At 37.7% G+C, this 21,097-nt stretch overlaps 1 protein-coding gene and 1 pseudogene across 5 annotated transcripts in view; both read right to left on the bottom strand.

Annotated features, from left to right (window-relative positions):
* CTNNA1 (catenin alpha 1) overlaps nucleotides 1-21,097 on the bottom strand; it is a 343,160-nt gene that overhangs the window by 91,811 nt on the left and 230,252 nt on the right. For all 5 annotated transcript variants that reach the window (XM_061424652.1, XM_061424653.1, XM_061424649.1 and 2 more), the window contains 2 exons: nucleotides 19,645-19,914; nucleotides 17,006-17,209 (listed from right to left, as the gene is read on the bottom strand). In XM_061424652.1, coding sequence (XP_061280636.1) covers nucleotides 17,006-17,209; nucleotides 19,645-19,914 — 474 coding nt within the window. The remainder of the gene's footprint in view (nucleotides 1-17,005; nucleotides 17,210-19,644; nucleotides 19,915-21,097) is intronic.
* On the bottom strand, nucleotides 6,825-9,809 carry LOC133251321 (voltage-dependent anion-selective channel protein 3-like; annotated as a pseudogene).

The raw sequence follows: 21,097 nt of genomic DNA, 5'->3' as shown, positions 1-21,097 counted from the left end.
CAATGGCTGTGATAATGCTTGAGACAGTAGACTACAGAACGCCTAGATGATTAAGTAACAACCATTTCTGACCTTCTAAAAAAAGTGCTTGCTAACAATTTAGCCTAGAACACTGCATCATTCAATGACTACACTAGTTACACTCCTTTTAAAGAATCAAGGAACTCAAATCAAATACAGTGACAAAGGGTTTACTTCAAGGACAAATGCACAAGAAACCAAGCACAGCTGGGCAACGGGCCTCAGAAGCAATACAGGAAGCCTAGGATCCTCCTCCTAACTGGCTGCACCACTCTCCAGTCTCAAATGCCTGACCCAACGTTACCCTCCATGGGGCCTAACTAATTCACAGCTGCTGCCCACCCACAAATTCATTTTGCCATGACCCCTCAAGACCTTGACTCTACTTAATGGCATAAGTTCTTACTTCAGTTTTCATTTACTAACTGCATCGTTTTCTCATTAATTTTTCCATACAAATTCCCAAGAGAATTAATTAACCTAAGAACTGGGGACTGAGAAGGGGGCTGGATAGAATAAAGCAAGCTCTTTTAGACTCTGCAAGACCAACAAATGCCTTCAGAAAGGCTGTGCCGCTGTTGCTGCTAAATCACTTCAATCGTGTCCGACTCTGTGCGACCCCATAGACGGCAGCCCACCAGGCTCCCCGTCCCTGGGATTCTCCAGGCAAGAACACTGGAGTGGGTTGCCATTTCCTTCTCCAATGCATACATGAAAGTGAAAAGTGAAAGTGAAGTTGCTCAGTCATGTCTGACTCCTAGTGACCCCATGGACTGCAGCCCACCAGGCCCCTCCATCCATGGGATTTTCCAGGCCAGAGTACTGGAATGTGGTGCCATTGCCTTCTCCATAGAAAGGCTGTAAGACATGGCAAAGACTGTGCCCTTAAATATCTAATATGCCGGCATCTACTCAAATAACCATAATAATAAGATATGCCTTTTAACTTTTATTATGGGATTTTTTCAAACATCCAAAAAGATTAAGACTAGTAAAAAGAACTTCCTTATGCAGTATTACCAGCCATCAACTTTCTGCTTTCTTGTTTATAATAGTTTTGTTAGTTTTGGGGTAGGGTATTTTAAAACAAATCTACAACATCATGTTATTTCATAAGGCATTCATCATAAACCTATGTTCATCTCTGGATGGTCAAATCTTGAGGGTTAAAAGAACTGTCATTTGTCCAAAACCTCAAATTGCAAATATACAGTTACTGGCCTTTATCATCAAAACCCTAAAACTAATAAAACTTTTTTATTTTTCTGGCTATACCTCATGGGTGGGCAGAGAAGGCAATGGCAACCCACTCCAGTACTCTTGCCTGGAAAATCCCATGAACGGAGGAGCCTGGTAGGCTACAATGGGGTCACGAAGAGTTGGACATGACTGAGCAACTTCACTTCACTTTCACTTTTCACTTTCATGCATTGGGGAAGGAAATGGCAACCCACTCCAGTGTTCTTGCCCGGAGAATCCCAGGGACAGGGGAGTCTGGTGGGCTGCTGTCTATGGGGTTGGCACAGAGTCGGACACGACTGAAGTACTTTAGCAGCAGCAGCAGCATGGGTGGGATCTTAGTTCCCTAACCAGGGATCGTGGTAGGGCAGAGTCCTAACCACTGGACCACCAGAGAATTCCCAAACTACTGTAATTCTTGATTCAGAGTGGTTTTAAGAAAATAATTAACTTTGCACTGGCAGGGAAAACCAAGTCAAAAAAAAAAAAAAGTTTGATTCGTGCTCTGGAGTTTGCCAAAATGAAAGCTCTACAGATAGCAAATAAGAGCTAGTCAATGGAATCCGTTTTAACAAACACTATGATTAGAATTCCACTTTTAAATGGAAGTTTTTGGTAAATGCTACAAAGTTCAATATTGCTTTGAAACATAAAAATTCAACAAATGTCTTACTAATGATTTGAAGTCCACTTCCTAAATTAAGACATTTTGGTAGCCTAAGATAAACCATGTTTGAAAAGGTTTAAGGAGACAAGGGATTCCTTTATCACCAAAAAAGTGACTCAGTAAGAGTACCTATAAATGACCAACTTTAAAAAAACTATTTTCCAGTATTTTCACCAATACAGAATCTTAAAGGCAACATAAACACATACATCTATTTCCCAGAAACAAGTGCATTTATTGTCAGGAGCTTTAAAAATTATAGTTGGGTACACTGATCAAACATCTAGAATTTTTCTTATAAAATATTTCAGGTTATGCAATGTTCATATAGAAACAAGGGCAAGTCAAAACACAGATCTTTTTATTCCTAGAGGATGAGTTTATGTGAGTTTACAAAACCAATAATTCTCCTTCAAAGCAGGGAGAAGTAATTCAGGATAAGTAAGTTCTGGAGTTAAATTTAAAGAACAATTAGCAAGGAAGCCTTGAAGTAAGATGCCACACTGCATCTATAGGTACAAACTGCAAATTATAAAACCCGGAGTTAGAATATCTGCAACTGGAGTAAAACCAGGAGGTCAATCACTTCACTCCACCTGAAAATAATACTTGTAAGACAATTTACTGACTAGTTATTATTTTAGCATAAAGCAACTCAAGGGAAATATCTTCTTTATGGTACATTTCCAAATTACACCATTATGAAAAGGTCTTATGCTGTTTTCAGAGAATGACCAAACAAAATCCATTCTTAGCAGTCTCTGGTTCTAAATACTGAATATTCCACTTTAAAATAAGTAAATTATCAGCTGTCAAGTACTTATTTAGCAGTCATCTGATGTGAACACAGATTCAACATAAAAAATAAAAGGGACATCCAGAGAAGAAAAACATCACATTCCACTGATTTTTGTGATGAAGAAATACAAAAACCAAAGTAACTTTCAAGAGAGCAGGCATGAAATCACAGAAAGAAATTTCCTGGCAGCCAGGGCTACATCTCTCTCTGGCAAGGACAGTCTGGAAACTCAATGAGTTCTTTTTAACTAACTACCTTAGGTCCTCTAAAACACCCAATTTAAATTAAAAAAAAAATTTTTAAGATCATTGGACAGAAAATATTAGGGTAGAAAGTTATGATTGATAAGCTTTTAATTTAACATTTTGTCCTATATGGGTATTCTAGACAAACAGGCTTATTTTATTAAAAAAAAAATTGCCTAATTTGCTACATTTAAACAATGAAATTATTTTTAATGAATCGATTTATTCTCAACATGACAACTTTGCCAAAAGTAAAAAGAATAGATGAGGAAGGAGGAACTGTATTATTAATTTTCCAAAACAATACCAATTTACACACATACACAGCATTTTCTAGTTTTATGCTCACGTCAAACATGGCATCCCTTTTCCTTTCCACACTCAAATGAGGTGGGGTGGGAATAAGATCCTCTGTCAGCTAAGATTAGATGCTTGAACTACAAGATCATGCAGACTGAGGGTGGAGACTGCTGTTTTGGCTCTCTGCTATAGACAGAGCAAGAAACCAAGATATCACGCAGAGCCAAGAAGACAGGACAGCAGCTTCAGTCACTGACGACCCAGATCCCTGTTCACCTTGTTCCAGGCTACAGTTCATTTAATGCTCTTTTCTCTCAAGGCGTTTTGATATTTTGCATTGCCACCATCAGTTTTCCCATCTTCTTCATTTTGCTTGTTCTTGAGTGGTTCTCTGTGCCTTCTAACAAAGTCAGGCAGAAGGGCAGCTATTAATGGCTGTCTCACAGCTGAGAAAACAGCTATCGGGGAGGCTCCTGGATCAAGCTTTAATGATACCTATTCGATGTAAGCATTATTACCTACCATCCTCGGCATTACATACGAAAGGGACCACCAAAAATAGCTCTGGACTAAAAATCAGAAGTCTCAATTCTAATCTTAACTACTCTTACCTGGGTATGATCAGGGCCAAGTTACCTCCAGGTTTTAGGCTGTTTTGAAAATAGGTGATTGGTTTTAGTTCTGATTAAGATGGGGTAAACACATTCTACCCTGTCTATCCCAATGAATGCAACTAAAAACCCTGGAGAGAATACAGAGAAGCAATCTTGAGAACTGAAATGAAAAAGGGCCAAAGTCACAATTATAGTTGGCAGACAGGGCTCTATCTGTCTCAGTAACTATCAGAACAAGCAGACTCTAAATAAACAAATAAACAAACAATCAAGGTACAGAAGTACTAAACCAACTGAATCAGTCAATGTCATCAACCTGAATCTAATTAGCATATATATTAAAAGAACACTCCAATCAACAATAGCAAAAAAAAAAAAACCCCATAGTCAAGTACAGATAGAACATCACAAAGGTAGCACTACTGGGTCATAAAACAAATCTCAATAAGTAATTAAAAATACTAAAGTCACGCAAAATATGTTCTCTGACCATACTGAATTTGAATTAAGCTAGGAATTAGTAAAGGCTTCCTAAGCGGCACAGAGGTAAAGAATCCGCCTGTCAACGTGGAAGATAAGGATTCGATCCCTGGGTCGGGAAGATCCCCTAGAGTAGGAAATGGCAACCCACCCAACAGAGGAGAATAGTGGGCTACAGTCCACGGGGTCACAAAAAGTCAGACACGACTGTGCACACACATACACAAGAAATCAGTAACAGAAATAGAACAAGAAAATACTTGGAAACTAAACATAATGTACTTCCAAATAATCCACTGGTCAAAGAATAAAACTCAAGGAAAATTTTTAAACATTTTAAACTAAACAAAAATGAAATATGAAGACAAAGCGGGGCTTATATGGAAATCTGCCCTAAATCTTAACACTAAAAAAGAGAAAAGGTCTCAAGTCAATAACCTAATTTCCTACCTCAAGGAACTAGAAAAAGAACAAAATAAACCTAAAGGAAACAGAAGAAACAATGAAGAACAGAAATCAGTGAAATTAAAAATAACGGAGGAAAAACACACACACAATGAAACCATAAAAAGCTGGTTCTTTCAAAAGATAAATAGAATTGATAAACCTACAGCAAGACTGGCAAAGAAAATGGAGAGTCGAGACACAAATTACCTACACTAGAAATGAATTACAGAATATGGCTATAGATGTAGGAAACGAGTTGCCAGTCCAGGTTCGATGCATGATGCTGGATGCTTGGGGCTGGTGCACTGGGACGGCCCAGACGGATGGTATGGGGAGGGAGGAGGGAGGAGGGTTCGGGATGGGGAACACATGTATACCTGTGGCGGATTCATTTTGATATTTGGCAAAACTAATACAATTATGTAAAGTTTAAAAATAAAATAAAATTGGAAGAATAAAAAAATAAAAATAAAAATAAATAAAATTAAAAAAAAAAAAAAGAATATGGCTATAGACTCCCCACAAACACTGAAGGGATAATAAAAGACTGCTACAAACAAGTTTCTCATATAAAACTTGATTAAATGGATAAAATTCCTTAAAAGCCACTAACTTTAAGAATTTATCTAAGAAGAAATATATACCCTAAATAATATAAGATTATATAATAATTGGATTATATAATAATTATATACTTATATAATAATTGGATTATATAATAATCCAATAAGAAAAACTGAGTTTGTATTTTAAAACCTTCAAAAAATTAGTTGGCTGGACTAGATTTAAAGCTTGGCAAACTTCTGTAAAGGGCCAGATAGCAAATATTGTGGGCTTTTAGGCCCATTCCATCTCTGTCACAACAACTTAACTATGTCACTGCAGTGGAAAAGCAGCCATGGACTATAAGTAAACAAATGAGCGTGGCTATGTTCCAATGAAGTTTACAAAAATAGATGGCAGGCAAGACTTTACCTGATAAGTTTGTCAACCCTACACTATGATAACTAATGTTACTTTCAAATTCTAAAATTTATAATTCTATACTGGGGAGGCCTTACAAATAGCTCTGAAAAGAAGAGAAGCGAAAAGCAAAGGAGAAAAGGAAATATATAAACATCTGAATGCAGAGTTCCAAAGAATAGCAAGAAGAGATAAGAAAGCCTTCCTCAGCAATCAATGCAAAGAAATAGAGGAAAACAACAGAATGGGAAAGACTAGGGATCTCTTCAAGAAAATCAGAGATACCAAAGGAACATTTCATGCAAAGATGGGCTCGATAAAGGACAGAACTGGTATGGACCTAACAGAAGCAGAAGATATTAAGAAGAGGTGGCAAGAATACGCAGAAGAACTGTACAAAAAAGATCTTCACGACCCAGATAATCATGATGGTGTGATCACTGACCTAGAGTCAGACATCTTGGATTGTGAAGTCAAGTGGGCCTTAGAAAGCATCACTACGAACAAAGCTAGTGGAGGTGATGGAATTCCAGTTGAGCTATTCCAGATCCTGAAAGATGATGCTGTGAAAGTGCTGCACTCAATATGCCAGCAAATTTGGAAAACTCAGCAGTGGCCACAGGACTGGAAAAGGTCAGTTTTCATTCCAATCCCAAAGAAAGGCAATGCCAAAGAATGCTCAAACTATGGCACAATTGCACTCATCTCACACGCTAGTAAAGTAATGCTCAAAATTCTCCAAGCCAGGCTTCAGCAATACGTGAACCGCGAACCTCCAGGTGTTCAAGCTGGTTTTAGAAAAGGCAGAGGAATCAGAGATCAAATTGCCAACATCTGCTGGATCATGGAAAAAGCAAGAGAGTTCCAGAAAAACATCTATTTCTGTTTTATTGACTATGCCAAAGCCTTTGACTGTGTGGATCACAATAAACTGTGGAAAATTCTGAAAGAGATGGGAATACCAGACCACCTGACCTGCCTCTTGAGAAATTTGTATGCAGGTCAGGAAGCAACTGTCAGAACTGGACATGGAACAACAGACTGGTTCCAAATAGGAAAAGGAGTACGTCAAGGCTGTACATTGTCACCCTGCTTATATAACTTACATGCAGAGTACATCATGAGAAACGCTGGACTGGAAGAAGCACAAGCTGGAATCAAGATTGCTGAGAGAAATAACAATAATCTCAGATATGCAGATGACACCACCCTTATGGCAGAAAGTGAAGAGGAACTCAAAAGCCTCTTGATGAAAGTGAAAGAGGAGAGTGAAAAAGTTGGCTTAAAGCTCAATATTCAGAAAACGAAGATCATGGCATCTGGTCCCATCACTTCATGGGAAATAGATGGGGAAACAGTGTCAGACTTTATTTTTCTGGGCTCCAAAATCACTGCAGATGGTGACTGCAGCCATGAAATTAAAAGATGCTTACTCCTTGGAAGGAAAGTTATGACCAACCTAGATAGCATATTCAAAAGCAGAGACATTACTTTGCCAACAAAGGTTCGTCTAGTCAAGGCTATGGTTTTTCCTGTGGTCATGTATGGATGTGAGAGTTGGACTGTGAAGAAGGCTGAGCACCGAAGAATTGATGCTTTTGAACTGTGGTGTTGGAGAAGACTCTTGAGAGTCCCTTGGACTGCAAGGAGATCCAACCAGTCCATTCTGGAGATCAGCCCTGGGATTTCTTTGGAAGGAATGATGCTAAAGCTGAAATTCCAGTACTTTGGCTACCTCACGTGAAGAGTTGACTCACTGGAAAAGACTCTGATGCTGGGAGGGATTGGGGGCAAGAGGTGAAGGGGATGACAGAGGATGAGATGGCTGGATGGCATCACTGACTCTATGGACGTGAGTCTCAGTGAACTCCGGGAGCTGGTTATGTACAGGGAGGCCTGGTGTGCTGCGATTCATGGGGTCGCAAAGAGTCGGACACAACTGAGCGACTGATCTGATCTGATCTGATACTTTCAAGGTCAAATATCACTGATAAATAGTTGAAGAAAAAGGATAATGCAAACCCTATCACAGAGATAACTGACTCCCCGCCCCCCCCCACCCCGCCCAAAATGTGATGGGTTTATTTTACTCTGATGCAAAACCAAAGATTTCTACAGAGATCAATATATTACCAGATCATGAAAAAGTGGTGTGGGACATGCAGGACATGATGGACAACTAGAGGGTATGGTCAATTCCTTTGTAACATGACACTACACCATCACTGCAGAACACACTGAAAAGAACACTGAGGAACTGAACTGAAATGTGGACGAACATGACAACCTCCAGGCGTGCCTTCAAGCACCTCCCTTAAGGTGGACTCGGTACCTAAGCTTCAGTGTGGGCAGGATTACAGGAGTATTACAATTGTTTGGAAGAATAAAAAGTTCACACTTTCTGAAATTTAAGGTCAAAACATAGTGGGTTCATTTCTCTTCACCTCCAGGAACAAAGCTGATGCTTTATTCAAAACCACATTAAGCTTCTAGTTCAAATCCCAGTCTGACCTTGTGCCCTCCTGCATTGAAGTTCTTTCCATTGATTAGAGCTGACAGGGTCAGTTTCACTCCTGGTCAAAGGGTCTGAGTGTAACCCAGTCCCATCAGGCTGGCATTGTTTACTTTAGCAGAGAGAGTTCTACAGTCCAGCTTGTACTTAGCAGCAATGCCAAGGCAGGTGGTGTTACTGCCGGTTGTCTACGCGAGGTTTATCAACATTTCAATCTTCTCATTCACCTTCTGGTAGATCGACCCCCCAAACTCAGTGCCATCATTCACATGAGTGTGCAGCTGGAAGTCTGCAGCCTTGTAACCCAGGGCACAATTATTCTGTGACAGTTTGGATATGGCTGAGTCAAAACTCATCTGATAGCCAGCAAGCCAACCTTCAAAGGCCAACACGGTCCAGCCACAGATGGTTGGTCCAGAAAAATCTATATCAACATTACTGCCAAAACTGAAACAATTCCATTAATACGAGGCCTTCAATTTCCCACTCTTCTTTCCTGTGTTCAGTACAAATATGGGATCAAAAGTCAGTTTCAACCCTTCAGCCAACTTATTCTCCCAAGTGATTTCTATTTCTGTCTGTTCCACTTCTGGGTGAAGGTCAGTCCAGTTACAGATCCTGTATTTGGTCTCTAGGTTGCCTGATGCTTTCCTTTTATTAGCGTAAGCATGACCAGAAGTAGAAAATTTCACTCCACTACATGACTTGGTTCTCAGATCTATTTTGACCATGCCAAATCCATATCCGTTGTTGAAGACATCTTTGGCAGCCTTTCCTAGATCACAGTAAGTTGGTGTGTTACACGTACCTCTGACCAGAGTGCCTGTTCCCTTCGAAAGGGCACCATTAAAGGTCTTCTTCAGACCAACATTGTTCCTAACTGATTGTTTTGATCAAGACTTGCTACAAGTATATACTGTAGTAAACAAAGTACCCTCCTCCCTCCAACAACTCACTCTCTCAGTCAAACTAGTCCTAAATGAATCATTACCTCAAACAAAAAAAGAATCACATTGTTAAGGTAAAGGCTAAAACTCAATGCATCTGCAGCCTGACACTGGACAGGCTTCTGGGCCTGCTCCATCATCCTAATTTCAAGAGACTGCTCCACTACTGCTCCATTAAGCCAGTGCCATTTTATCTAATATATAAACATGCATCTTTCTGTGTACAAAAGGTTATGATCTTGCCTGTTAAATACTGCAAATCATAATGCCAGAGTGGCATAGCTAGAAGTACCTCAAACCTCTTAGAAAGCAACATAAAATACAACTAGAGACATCTTCCTCAGACTTAAGAAGGTCTTTTAAACCTCTCATCTCACACCACAAGAAAATCATACAATTTTTGACAAATATGCTTTCCAAATTACATAAATATCAAGAGGAAGAAGTCCTACACATGCTTGAATTTTGCACAAATTCAAGAATTTATACCTAAATTCTTCAAATATGCTAGGCAGATCACAGAAAAGCTTACACTGCTGCTGCTGCTGCTAAGTCGCTTCAGTCGTGTCCGATTCTGTGCAACCCCGTAGACGGCAGCCCACCAGGCTCCCCGTCCCTGGGATTCTCCAGGCAAGAACACTGGAGTGGGGTGCCATTTCCTTCTCCAATGCATGAAAGTGAAAAGTGAAAGTGAAGTCGCTCAGTCGTGTCTGACTCTTAGCGACCCCATGGACTGCAGTCCACCAGGCTCCTCCATCCATGGAATTTTCCAGGCAAGAGTATTGAAGTGGGGTGCCACTGCCTTCTCTGAAGCTTACACTAACAAATCAATAAAATCATACAGCTACAGAACTATGGACTAGCAATACAGGGAAGAGTCTACTGCAGGAAACCCAAGGGTTCACACAAAGATGGAAATCGTAGCATATTATATAACAAAACTCAGGCCCTATAGCTGCATATCATAGAACCAACTGAAACATCCATGACATCAAGCAACACCAGAGAGTCTAGCTTTGCAGGATACTCTAAAAGAGCTTTCTTTTCTTGTTCAGCTCACTTCAAGCAGCTATACAAGACCTGGGTTTACCTTATTTACTGTGAAGTATTTCGGTAATAAGTTTCATTTATAGAGCTATACAGTGAAAAACTCCATGATTATTAAAGATGATGGTATAAAGTCATATTTTCTGACTTACAAAGATGCATTATAATAAAAGTAGTAAGTGTTCAGATTTTCAGATCACAGGGATATGAGTTCAAACCGCAGCTATATGATTACACATTTCTGAGCAAGTAACAATTCAATAAGGGTTACTATGGTAGTCAAACAGGTAATAATATATGTCTCTCAGCACAATGACCAGTATATGGTAAGCACTATAATATTACAATAATCCTTAGTTCTGCTACCAAAAAAATAATAAGAACAGATAAATGTGTACATACACACACAGTCCAAATGAAGTCTGGCATGCTAGTACCAAAAATGGTGATATATAATGAACAGAGAACTTCATAATCAGAAATAAAATAACCTATTCTAATTCTGAAAATTAGAAAATGTAGCCACAAAATAACGCAGTAACAAGCTCTTCGCAGAGTCCTTCCAAAGCTTGGAAGCTCTGGCTCTGCTAAAGTGGTTCCAGGAAAGCATTTGCAAAACTGAGAAGAGATCAGCATTTGATTAAGTGCTTCTCTTCACTGCAATAACAATATATCTTTGAGAGCGAACATTAACTGCACCTTATTCATACATTCCATATCTATTATCTTAATCAGATAAAAATTTTATACCTGATATGTTAACATAATCAAACCCCTCAAATACAGGCCCAGTCCAATACAAAAAATGTCTAGCTACTTCATTACTCTTTAAAGGTCCTAAAGTCACTGTCTCCAATGTTTCAGGGCAAGAACAAAGACAAATTTAACCTTAAACAACATCATCCTCACCAGGTCTCAAGCTGTACCAATTTTATTCTGTCTAAAACTAGTTTAAGGTATAAAAAAATACAAGCTATAATAGCTACTATGTAAGTTACTATCCAGACACTGAAGGAAGAAGTTGATGGCTTAACTCTTTAGCTACTCCTCTTAACTGGTTGGCTATCCAGTAGTTGTAACTATCCAAGAGAAATATAAGGCAAGCAAGAAATAAAAACTACATATGTAATCTAAAATTTTCAAGTAGCCATAGATAAAAAGAAACAGGTAAAAAAATAAGTTTAAGAACGAATTTTAACCCAATATATCCCAAACATTATCAATGAGATAAAGGTATTTACAGCTTTTTCAGTGAAGTATGTCTTGGAAATTTGGTGTATAGTTTACACTCACAGCACATCTCAATTTGGATCTGTCACATTTTAAGTGCTCAATAGACACATATGCCTACTGGTTACCACACTGGATGGAACCAAGCTAAAGCTACTCAAGCCCAAGACATGTACTTCTTCTCACCAATTACAAAGTCTAATTCTAGTAACTCAGCACACGACTGAACTGCTAGACAAGACTGCTAAGCTCCCAACCAAGTGGGATTCTGGGAATTCCCTAGTGGTATAATGGTTAGGGCTCTGCCCTTTCATTGCAGAGGTACTAGGTTTGCTCCCTAGTGAGGGAACTAAAATCCCATAAACTGTGCGTGTGGCAAAAAAACAAACAAAACACACCCACATGGAATTCATTTCAAAGACTGAAGTCTTTTATGTTTCAGACATTGTGTGAAGAATTTTCAGACTGGGGGGCAAGAGGGTTTTGGGTGCGGGGGAAGGGTTGTTCACTTGTTTATTGAGGGGAATGTGAGTATGGTAATAGAAACATTTGGTCCTAATAAATTCTACTATTGGGAAAAACTCAAAGCGCATGGCCTAACAAAGGAAGAAAGAACCACATTAAAGATCAGCATATCCCTTAGCAGAAGGAAGAGTGTGAAATAAAGAATTCAGCTGTACCAAGTACAGAGCTCTTCAGAAGGAGGTGTTTCACTGGCACTGAAATATCTTCAGAGAATATTATAACACAGAATTGGGCTCCAAAGTCAACTACACATTTAAGAAACAAATTTGAACATGTTGAACTAGTAGCCGGTTTTAACCTGTTAACCAGGTTAAACCCTGGTTTAACATTTAACACTGTTAAATTTAAAATTGTTAACATTTAACAATTAACATTCAGGTTAATTGTTTTTTCATTTTGTTCATTATTATTTTTATTATGTTAATTGCATAACATAACATTTACCATCTTAGTCAATTTTAAGCATATAGATCACAAGTCTGAAGAACATTTATATTACTGTGTAGCCATCACCACATCCATTTCCAGAACTTTTCATTTTCCCAAACGGAAACTCTGTTCCCATTAAACAGTAACTCAACATTCCCATCTCCCCCAGTGCCTGGCACTCCCACTCTCCTTTCTGTCTCTATGAATTTAACAACTCTTAGGAACCTCATGGAAGTGGGATCATAGAGGATTTGTCCTTTGTGTCTGGCTTATTTCACTCAGCATAATATCCTCCAGGTCCATCCATGCTGATGTCCCATTAACTTAACAGTTTGAACATTCTATGAATATCTTATGACTATGTAGAGAATATTAAGAGGGTTAAAACATTATTTTAAAATTTAGAAAACAATGCATACAAGAAAATGGACAAACTGGAAATACATATACCTAAATGTTAGTAGCCATGGTGGTTCAATCATTTAATGCACATGTGTGACTTTCAATTAGAAAAAATAAACAAAGTGGCAATAACTTTTTTCAAATTCAATTACATTTCAATTTCAATCCATTCACTTTTAAACCCATCCAGGCCGTTTTTCTTTCCCTAGAATCCTCACAGGCAGAATAACCTTAGGTTGATAAAGCAAGAACAAATTAAACTTAACCACAATAACCACATTTCATATCAAGGAAACCTGGGAAGTCATTTATGAAACTACAGACATCCACTGAACAGTCAAAAACCCTCTACTGTCAGGCATCTGAAGTATTTCCATAATGTTAAGTAAGCAGGGGTCAAATGAATTATTTTTAACATCAATGTTTCTTAAAGCTTCAGAATAAGTCAGCAACAGATCTAACATCATCTCTTAACTCTCCAAACTTACAATGCAAGAAGCAGCATTAAGGCTGCTGACCTTCTGGCCCTCGGAGCCTTTAAAAGAGAGTTGGGCCCTCACCTTATAATCATTTACCCTCACAGCTTATTTCAGAGTATCTAATTTTTTTCAAAAATGTCATCTGTATACTGAAAAACTGAAAAATCTACCAGAAGCAGGGGTAAACCACCCATGGCCTCCTCCTCCATAACGCTCTAGAATGTGACCAATAAGAACAAGAATCTTTATTTTTTTCACTAATGTATCCCTAGCACCAAGAATATCCCAAACTGTTCACTTTATCCATTTTTCCCAAGTCAGCATGAGTTCTTATGAAGCAAGCACCTACTGAGTATCTCTTCTAGCATTACACTGGACCCTGAAAGAATATTTTAAAAATAGGCCCATCTTTCAAAAACTTTAAAACCCAGCTGCAGAAATTGCACAGATAAAGGAAATACAATTAAGCAACAATTCAAGGAACAATTGAGTGCTACTTGCTTCAAGTAGCAAGAAATAATATAGAATGGTGTAGTGTGAAATGGCCTTCAGCAAAGAGGTGGGGGTGGCGGGGGGTGGTTGGGAGGGTGGGGACAGAATGTCAGCCTTGAACGAAGAGCAGGTTAGATTTAATCAAGTAGGAAGGGAATTTCAAAAACATAATAAACAATGTCCTACTGAACGCATAAGCTCAGACTGACCTGAGCAGGTAGAACAAACTGGAAATGGAGAAAGTGAATAGAGCCTGGAATAAGACAATGGCAATGGAGACAAAAAAGGACAAATGTAATAAACCATCTTAGCAGTTTCTCCACCTTACCTGTACATTGGCATCTCTTGGGGAACTTTTAAAAATACTGATGCCTGGAACTGAATCTGGTAATTTTGACTTAATTTGGGTACAATCTAGACGTCAGGATTTCTAAAAATTGCCCAAGGATTCTAATTTCCATCCAAGGTTAAGAACCACTGCCCTATCTTATCAACTGTACATTTTGAAAATAAAACTTTATTAAAAAGAATCATTGCCTCAGAGGAAACACCAGTGTAACTTGTTAAGTGGCAACACAGGATGAAGAAGGCAGGCTCAAGAAATTACAACAAAATTTTTGAAGTATGTATCTATAAAAATTATGACATGACTGGGAGAATTCAAGAGGAAAAAATAAAAATACATGAGCCTTTCTGGATTTTTACCACTCCATCAGCAAGTTTTATGTACTAAACCAGTTTTAATTAATCCAAACTGTCCCAATTCTCCATATACCATAATTACTCATCTAATATTTTTCAAAAGAAATAATCAAAACTGAAAGTGAGCCATTTTTTAAAAATCAAGATAAAGCTCAATGCAAAGACTATAAAATAAATACTTGATAAATTGCCTCAGGTTTCCCAGCTAGAAATAAACTCACCCTCCTTCCAATTCCCATGGTATTTTAGTAAAACCTATGATGGCACTCACAAAAAATGTACTGTAGAGATGCTGTACATTTCTGAAGGGAAGGACCAGAGCCTCATTCCTCCTCTTACACAGTGCCCAGCACACTACTCTGCAGATGACACACAGTATAAACTGAGTGACAAGAAGATACTGCCAGGTAAGTTCTGACTGTCACTGGAGGTTTTCGAATGCTTCATGAATAAGTAAACCCTATCCCCAGTTGATTCTGCTTCTTGCAGATCCTTTTACCCTAAGGTTTCTTCAAATGTGCTTCACTGCCCTCCCACTTTATCCTCACTCCAATACTTCTGGACAGGACACAGCCTGATCATTGTTATGTGAGTCAATTCAAGCGAACTATTAAAATATTTTTATCTTCAGGAGAAACATGCTCAGAAAATTTTTTTCTAAAATGTATTTCTGATTCTTGACATAATTCCCTTCAAAAACCCCATCATAATCCTTTAAATTCTGCCCAACATCAATCACTGTTCTAGCTTTCACTTACATAGTAAGATGTTATGTAAGATGGCTGTTATGATCCCCATATCTTCAGCATAAATGAGTATCTCCCACTTTTACTTACATCCATGGCACAAAATAGAAAGTACTATTTAAAAGAATCCAAGAGGTGATTCACAACCAGAGGTGACTAGCCCGAGACCTGACCAAACCTAGGACTGAAGGAATATTTTTTTAGACTGGTTAGGAAGCTCTGGTATGGAGCAACGAGAACAGATTTATCACATACTCTCCCCTACAAAGGCTGTTTTTAAAGTTGCTTCCCAATCATAACTATTAGACACTTTCACATCACTTCAGCACTGCACATGATAGCGGGAACTGATTCACATACATGCCTTAAGGCCTTTGTTTCCCTCTTTAAGACTCCAGTATCGTGAGTTAGTCTTCAAATTATTCATTTTTTACATTTTCTGATTTCCAGGCTTACGTATGGGTTTTTAAATGTGTCCCACATTTTCACTGTTGACTTATCAACTGCTTTTTCCATCTGATTTAACTAAGCCTCTAATCTCATTTTTCTGAGGTAGACTGCGTACGATCAAAACATGGCAATGGCTTAAAAAAATTCAATATGCTTGACTAATTTCGCAATATGGTAGAAACAAGATAAACATTCATTTTCACCCCAGGAATTCCATCATGACCCACCATTATATGTTCACTTATGTAAGAATATAAATGAACAAACAAGATGTATGGCAAATGAACATACGAGAAAGTACCAAAGATCTTCTCCTGAAAACTATTAAGTAGACAAAAATCACTAGTTAGAAATAATTTGCATTGTCCTTCTTCCCTTTAAAATGATTCTCTATAATTTTTATTTAATTTATTCCTTCTTTGCCACAGTAAAATATTGGGTACAAGATCTAAACTATAGTAACCCTAAACCAGCATTAAATAATTGAAATGGAAAAGTATTAAGGAAGTAAAAAAGACATTACTGATAGAGAAAACAAGTACAGTATCTTCCACAGCAAAAAAAAAAAAAAGTGTTAAATTTCACAGTATTGGTTTTTAAACACAAATCTTAAAGTTCAAAAACACTACTCACTTCACCTAACACAACAGTTCAGTTCAGTTGCTCAGTCATGTCCTACTTTGCTCTACTTGGCAAAAACCTAGTCTTATCACATTGTATACAGTTCATTCAAGAAACTTCATCTGTTATAAATATTTTCAATATTCCCTTTTGCTCAAAATTATATGGTCACCTAGATGTGGTAAAAGAATTTCAGGGGTGTTGAAGGTTACTATCCATGTAGACACATGCTGAAATATGTAGACAAAGGTGAAGAAATACAATTTCTGCAAGTTACTTTCAAATGTTGCATAGAAAAAAGGGGTGTATATACACACATACACACACACACAACATATATTTATACACACAAACATATTTATCTGTTAATTGGTGAATCTAGATAAAGGGTTTACTGTATGATTTCTATAAGCTTATAATTTTTCACACTAAAAAGTTGAGGAGAAAGGGGACACACAGTAAGCTATCTATCCATTCCCTTAAAAATTTTACTCCACCCAAAAATCAATAAGCTAAAAACACATTTGACACTTACAGTTAAAATACCTCAGACCCAACACTTACTACAGAAAACTCTTGTTACTTCAAAGAAAGTTTTGAAAAACACCTCAGAACCAACACCTGTCAGAGAAAATTCCTCTTACTCACATTGCCCATGTACTCCGAGAGTAGGTCCTGCAAGGCCTGGCGGACAGCATTACACTCTGCCACGATTCTCTCACGCCGGTCATCACGTGTGCAGGACGAATCAGCCATCAGGGCAGCCCCACTAATGATGCTTTCCAAGCGCTCCTCCAGGGAAGGCCTAAAGCGCTCCTCGCTGAAGCTCAAGGGGTCCACAATGATTTGTTTCTGCAAAGGAAGCGTTAGTGACTATTAGTGTCATCTCTATTTCCTCCAGTATTCAAGAAGGTGAGGAAAATGCTGTTTAGAAACACCAACATATAACACAAAAAATTTCAATGCCTGAAACAAAGTTATACTTGTTAACTTTATACATTATACAGATAAGGGGCATTCCACACAAGTTGGCTAATGGTGGATTACTTCTTAAAAAAGGCACTGGAAGCAATACTTTCAAGCTGAAGGGGTCTGAATAAGGTATGATATCTCAAATGCAAACAGAAATATGTCAGCATAAAAATTATGTTCATGCAACTTAATATGAATATCTAAAGGTCTAGTAAGTTACCAAATGAGAATTACAAGAAAAATAAACATCAGCATTTTTTCTATGTACAGAGTGTAAAACTGTCACATGATAGTAACAGAACTGTTTCATCACACAAAAAAAATAAAAACAAAACACTGACTTTTGTCTTCAAGGTTTCAGAAAAGTCATTTATAATCAGTTTCAACTGTCCTCACCTTATACATTTCAAAGTTTATAAATGATTCAGTCTCAAATTTATTCTGCTAATTCCAAATTAAGAAACTTTATTACCTCAAAGACCTTCAGGTAATTCTGTAAGAGATGACAGTAATCTGTCCCAAAAAAGCCACTCTCTAAGATACAATTACCCCCAAAAGAATAAATCCTTCCTCTGTCTCCCCTTTACTCCCCCGACTCCACTCAAATAGAGATTTACCACTGATGAATAAAGTCTGGTCACAAGTAAGCTATAGGTACAAGGTCTAACATCAACAGTCGCAGGACAGGATCTACTGGCCTTCCATAGACTTTCCACTTGATATAATTCATCCTCACACCAGTAAATGTCTGTACAAATATTTTGCCTTTATTTTTCTTTATAGGGACTATGTTCTTATTGATTTCAATTTAAATGCCAAGTTTTTTTCCCCTGTAAAAAAAGCCTGCCCTTTTCCAATAAGTATACATTTCTTCTTTCTTTTCCAAAAAATCATCTATTTTAAAACTGAACATATGATTCCTTCAGTTTATTATTAACCTACATTATAGCTGATCTTTTTTCTTACCAGACTAAGTTACTGCAGTTATTTCTCTGGTCAAAACTGAATACACAATGCCTTCTTCACAATGACCAATAGGAAGGAGGAAGGAATGGTCACAGGATTTTAACAGTCACAGAACTTCAACAGACCTATAAACATTTAGTCCAACCCCCTCATTTTATGAATGAAGTTTCATTGTACCCTGAAGAGGTTAAATGACCTCTAATAGATACTACTCAACTTAGGGCAAAATGTAACCCTTATTGCCTTGAATGAGGCCAGTAGCTAATACTGTCAAATTTGAAAGGGAAAAACAACAGTGCCAGTTAATTGTAAGATATATCTTAAGAATTTGCTGTAAGTTCATTTAATGTTTAAGGCTCCAGGGTAAAAATTCAGTTCTAACATCATAGACTTTTGGCGTAACACTGTCTTTACCCAAGCCAAAGTACAGAGGTGAGACAAAGGAAAAAAATATCAACAACTGTTAAAATGCACTCTATTATATTTATTCTATACTTCAAAGCATTCCTACTTATGAAAGGATGCTTGTCACCTGGAAGGTAATTTTCTCTTAATGCTAATTTTTTAAAAAAAATTAACAGCTGGGTTCAAAACAAACAAAAAACTTAAAGAAATCTTGAACTGCTGCCATCTACTGGAAGCCATGAGGCATTGTGGGTAGAAATTTAAAACCATAAAATACATCCCCCCAAATTACGATTAGAGTTGACACATAGGATAGTGTGTGCACAGAATATATACACAGAACATATCTGGGACATCATTTATAAAAGGTGATTATATGGCCTTATGCTAACAAAGTATTTTAATCCTAAATTTGCTCCTACTTGATTAAATTTTGTCTTTATTACAATTTAGTTATTGAGAAGTGTGTCTAGGCAAATAAGATTAAGATGACAGCACTTTTGCTGTAGTCGTTTATGATGTGTCTATAACTCTCACTAGACTGTGAGTACCTGGAGCACACAGCCTAAGTGCACTTTGCCTCTGTATTTTCCATAGGTTCACATCTCCCAGAAGGTTAAAATCTTGGTTGAAATGAATTGAATTCATATCTCAAGAATGACCTCTTAGGAAACACAACATTAAAAAAATTCAGAAGTTTAACTAAAACTAAAAAAGAAAAGAGAAGGGACGGTGAAAAGGGACAGGAGGGGAGGGGGAAGAAAAGATAAATGCTTTAGGTCAAGATCAAGTTGAATGATGGTTCATAAAATTTCTTTCAACTTACACTGCGAATCTAAGTCGAAACTGAGCTATCATGAGAAACCTTAATCACATTTCCCCACAAATCTGTTAATTTTGAGGGATCATCAAAAGCCTGAAGTCTCCTCCCAAGTATAACTTACATCAAAGTTGTTGAGGGCATATGCCAGTTCTCCTCCTCCTGCACCCGGGTGCTGAGAGGCATCATCTGATGCAGTGGCCTGGGCTGCATTAGAAATTCCTGTGACTGCCTGTTGCAGCTGCTTGTATATCAGGTCTCTGTTGGCCTTGTAGGCTGCAACGTCAGGGTGCTGTAGGCATGCCTGGGATGCAGTATAGAGGATTGGAACGTTTTTCTGCAGGATTCCTCTGGCTGCAGCCATCTGATCACGATGGCCCACATCTTTCAGTTCCTACAAAAGTAAAACAAGAATATGGGTTCTACTCATAAAAATTTGTCAGTGAATTCTAAAAAGTTAGAATTTCTGCTAATTAGATGTTATTTTCATTAACAGTTTGGCTTGAAAGTTCATCACAAAGGACACAGTATGGCTTAGTAGCTGAGAGTTCAAACTTTCCCGAAACACAAAGACCTGAATTTGAATCCCCAGCTCTGGTTTTTACTATTATGATCCTATTTAAACTCTCCATACTCACTTTCTCCTTCTGTAAAATAGGAGCAATATTTTGCTCTCTTACAAATGCCTTGAGGATTAAATGGAACAACGCATGTAAGGCATCTAGAAGAGCACTAATAAAAAACAAAACCATGAAAACTAACATCTTGATTACAACCTTATTAAGATGGATATACCTATTTCAACTAAAATACAAAAGATAAAGAGACATTTAAACAGAGCAAAATTTATTATGAGGACTTCTTATTAAGTTATAGAAGTTCATTGAGAGAGTTTTGTCAAAATTGGGATGAGATACCACAGATATCTCAAAACCACAAACTACTCAAACCAGCCAGGTGAGGATGTGGAAGCCTGTTCTTCCAAGTACAGAACATCTCGTTTCCCCTTTCTCATCCCAAAGACCACCGTAGGACCCAGATTATTAGGGCATAAAGCTGAAGTCCATGGGCTCCATGACTTTAACCCAAAAGGTTTGTATTAATATTTCACTATAATACTCTATAGACATGCAATCTTAGGTGAACTGTCCTTTCTCAATTTCCTCTATCCCATAATTATAATCCACAGTTAAAATGATTTGAGGTTCCTAACATGGTTTCAACTACCAGCATTTGCTTGGTAAATCTGGGTGAATATGCTAAGTGACACCAACAATAAACAAGATGGGAAGGGAGTACTTCTGGTATTCCTATGTTACTGCAATTACTCAGAAAAAACTAAGTCTTCAGTAAATGTGGATTTGCTACCACAGAAGAAAAATGTAAGTGATAACCATAACTGACCACCAACTGTTTCAACTCTATTTTATGTGTGACCCTAGAATTTAAACATTAATGTCATCAACTGAGTCCTAGAGTATAATTTAAATGTTTTTAAAGTAACTACAACACGTGCAAACAGTAAGAGAAAACTGACTTAGAAAGGCCAAAGTCAATTACTCAATTTAAAGTCTGAC

Source organism: Bos javanicus, chromosome 7, assembly GCF_032452875.1.
Source record: "Bos javanicus breed banteng chromosome 7, ARS-OSU_banteng_1.0, whole genome shotgun sequence".
Lineage (NCBI taxonomy): Eukaryota > Metazoa > Chordata > Mammalia > Artiodactyla > Bovidae > Bos > Bos javanicus.
The sequence above is the reverse complement of the archived record's forward strand: the minus strand, read 5'-3'. Positions and strand labels throughout refer to the sequence as shown.